This window comes from Arachis stenosperma, chromosome 2 (assembly GCF_014773155.1).
Source record: "Arachis stenosperma cultivar V10309 chromosome 2, arast.V10309.gnm1.PFL2, whole genome shotgun sequence".
NCBI classification, from domain to species: Eukaryota; Viridiplantae; Streptophyta; class Magnoliopsida; order Fabales; family Fabaceae; genus Arachis; species Arachis stenosperma.
In genome coordinates, this window is record NC_080378.1 from 1,699,699 (window position 1) to 1,702,773 (window position 3,075).

Below are 3,075 nucleotides of genomic sequence, written 5' to 3' on the forward strand. Positions count from 1 at the left end.
TTATTAAAAAATATTATTAAATTTTAATGTCCCGTAAATGTGAAAAATCTTATTGTATACTACATTCTTATTAGTGATATGCTGAGCATTTAATGTATTCAAATATATAGTGTCAACTGTCAATTACAATTTTTTTAGTACACTATCTTTATTTCTTCCATGAGAAAATTATTAATAATATTTGTGATTAAATATAAATGATTAATTATTAAAAGAGAATTTTGACCTCATAAAAATGTCTATAATGAAATCTCTTTTAAGATTTTTCTATTGATCGCACCATAATGAAAGAGATACTCATTTTTATAATCACATCATATGCATAAACAAGTTGGACTTAATTTATATGAAACCAAACCAAAATATTAATACTTTACATCATAGTAAAACATATAAAAAAACAAACTAAATATTGATATACTAATATAATATTTAGACATTAAAACATAAAATATCCCAAAGAGAATTGTTTCTTATCAACTCTTGAAACCATTACTCCATAATTGAACAAAATGAATACAATATAATTCTTTTTCTCAACAAATTTGTGAAATTTCAAATGTAAAATTTTATTGTCTCTAAAGAAAAAATTGTAATTGAATAAAATATAGGGAGATATTTTTAGCTGTGAATCACATTGGAGGAATAACAAATTGCACCAAAATCAATATCAAGAAAGGAACACTCACATCCTAAATACTTAAACAATATACCATTTCATTGCATTTCATTAACACTACCAAACATGATACCTGAACATGTTAATGTGGTGAAGAATGAGCAGCATGCAATGCAAATAAAATATGGACCACAAAACTAGTTTGGATGAATTGATTTGTTAGAGATTGAATCTTGAGCAAAAAAAAACTCGGATGATTTGGACATGTTAAAAGAAAACCGACAGAATATTTAATGAGGAGGGTATATGAGATGGAAGATGGAGTGAAAGACAGAAGAATACATAAAAAGACCATCATTAAGATTGTCAAACAAAATCTACACGTAAACCATTATTGTTGTATTCATCTATAAGATACGCTTTAAAAAAATATTAATATTTTTTATAGGATATGTTTTGATTTTTTTTATTTAATGTAAGAGGTTATATATTCTCTAGTCTTTCAACTATGTCATTTTTTTTTTCAAAAAAATTATTATCAATTTTTTATATAGTCTTTCTTTTATATTTCTTTTGAATTTTTTTTCAAAAGTTAACATTATATTTCTTTTTAAAGTGATATAATTTTATAAGAATAAAAAAATTATGTATGAAAACTACAAAGTGAAGATATATAAACATTATTATCCTTTTCTCTTCATTGTTTAAACTCTAAAGATGAGAAGACATGAATCATACTTTTCTGCATAAGTTGAGTACAATATCTCATATTTGAGGCTTAATATTCAATAACATCCTAATTATACCTTGTCAAAAAAATAAGGGAGAGGGGCTAGGAAATAGTCCATTTAATCTCACCATAAACTTGGTAAATTCATTGCATATTTAATTATATTTTTAAATGCTTATTTAGTATGGTACCATGGACACCCTGTGAGGCTCACATGCATTGTTCGTCAAGGATGCCAATATATCCATAGTAGAGATAATAATCTATAAAAATTAATATATTAACTATTAAGCCGCACATTAAACTCATTCCATGAATTTTCTCAAGTAATGACATTTGATGAAAAGTTTGCAAGAAAAAAAAAATTAAATATTAAATTCATATATTATATCGTCACTTCATCAAAATTATATATATATATATATATATATATAACATCTTTGATTAATTTGTATCTGTGTGTTTATATGAGCTCACAATGTTGTGAGGACTATCATAAAAATGCAAATTCCAAATGTCCCATGACTATATTATACTTCTAGAACAATGAGAAAAATTAAGTTATACCGCCTAAGCTATACCGCCTATACGCATAAACACAAATGACAAAAGTATTTAGTGTACTCTCTTTATTAGTGTACTTTCTGTTATTCATCACCTCCTATTCTATCTCCTCTTTTCTTCTCTTATGTTCTTTTCTTCTCTATTCCTAACAAAATAAGAACAGCAGTTATGGTTTCGATTTCACAGGGTATTGTACTCACAGCAGTCATATTTGTTTCAAGCACAGTTCTTTATCTTGCTTATAGTTACAATAATAAATGTTCTCCATCATCGTTCCAAATTCCACATGATCACAGTTCAAATAACAACCCCACCAAACAATTTCTACGCTCTTGCTTATACTCAGGTAACTAAAAACTCACTTACATCATCGCTCTTTCTCTTATATTTTTTAATTTTTTATATTTACTCCATTATTCGTCACCCATGATTATTTGTTACTTTATAAAATTTGTATATTATTGAATGTAATTTGATATATTAAATTTTGGGTAAAACTTTAAATATAATTTTTATGAAAGTAATACCCGGAAACAATCAGATAACTTGAGATATTTAATTAAATTATTATCTAACAATTTTTTAATATTAACTTCATGTATATTTGAGTTTCAACTAAAATTTTGAACCAAATTTTTAATAGTCTAGTGATCAACTTATTTTTTCGCTTGAACAAATATCAAAAATTTAAATTTTGTCTACTTTGACCTGAATTTTAATTTATTTTATGATTTTTAGGGGAGAAAAAAAAGAATAAGAAGAAGAGGGTGAAGTTTGCAGAGGATGTGATGATGAAAGAAATATTAAAAGAAAATAAAGAAGAAGAACAAAGGAAGAAGCAAAACAGAGGAAAAAGAAATTGCATAAACGAAACAAAAGAAATGCCAGCAAACAGAATTGCTCTATATAACGGGATTATAAGAGATCGAGGCAACAGACTTGCTTGTTGTCACTGATTCTTATACAATTTTCCTTTAGATTTTCTTGTTTGATGATATCTTAATGTTGAAAGGTTTAGTTGGATAGATCAAAGATATAGTTGTAAAATGTAAAAATTTATATATAATTATCTTTTGAGTATTATTAGATAATAATGTAGTATTATTTAACAATTTTCTGATGATCAACTTTACAAAAAAAAAGTACATGTGAATCTTCTCAA

The 3,075-nt window shown here is 25.5% G+C and overlaps 1 protein-coding gene across 1 annotated transcript; it reads left to right on the forward strand.

Annotated features, from left to right (window-relative positions):
* The first annotated feature begins 2,013 nt into the window (after window positions 1-2,013).
* Window positions 2,014-2,869, forward strand: LOC130960385 (uncharacterized). The gene is made up of 2 exons (XM_057885765.1): window positions 2,014-2,259; window positions 2,652-2,869. The coding sequence occupies exons 1-2, from the start codon at window positions 2,082-2,084 to the stop codon at window positions 2,867-2,869; spliced, it is 396 nt and encodes a 131-aa protein (XP_057741748.1). The 5' UTR covers window positions 2,014-2,081.
* The last annotated feature ends 206 nt before the right edge of the window (window positions 2,870-3,075 follow it).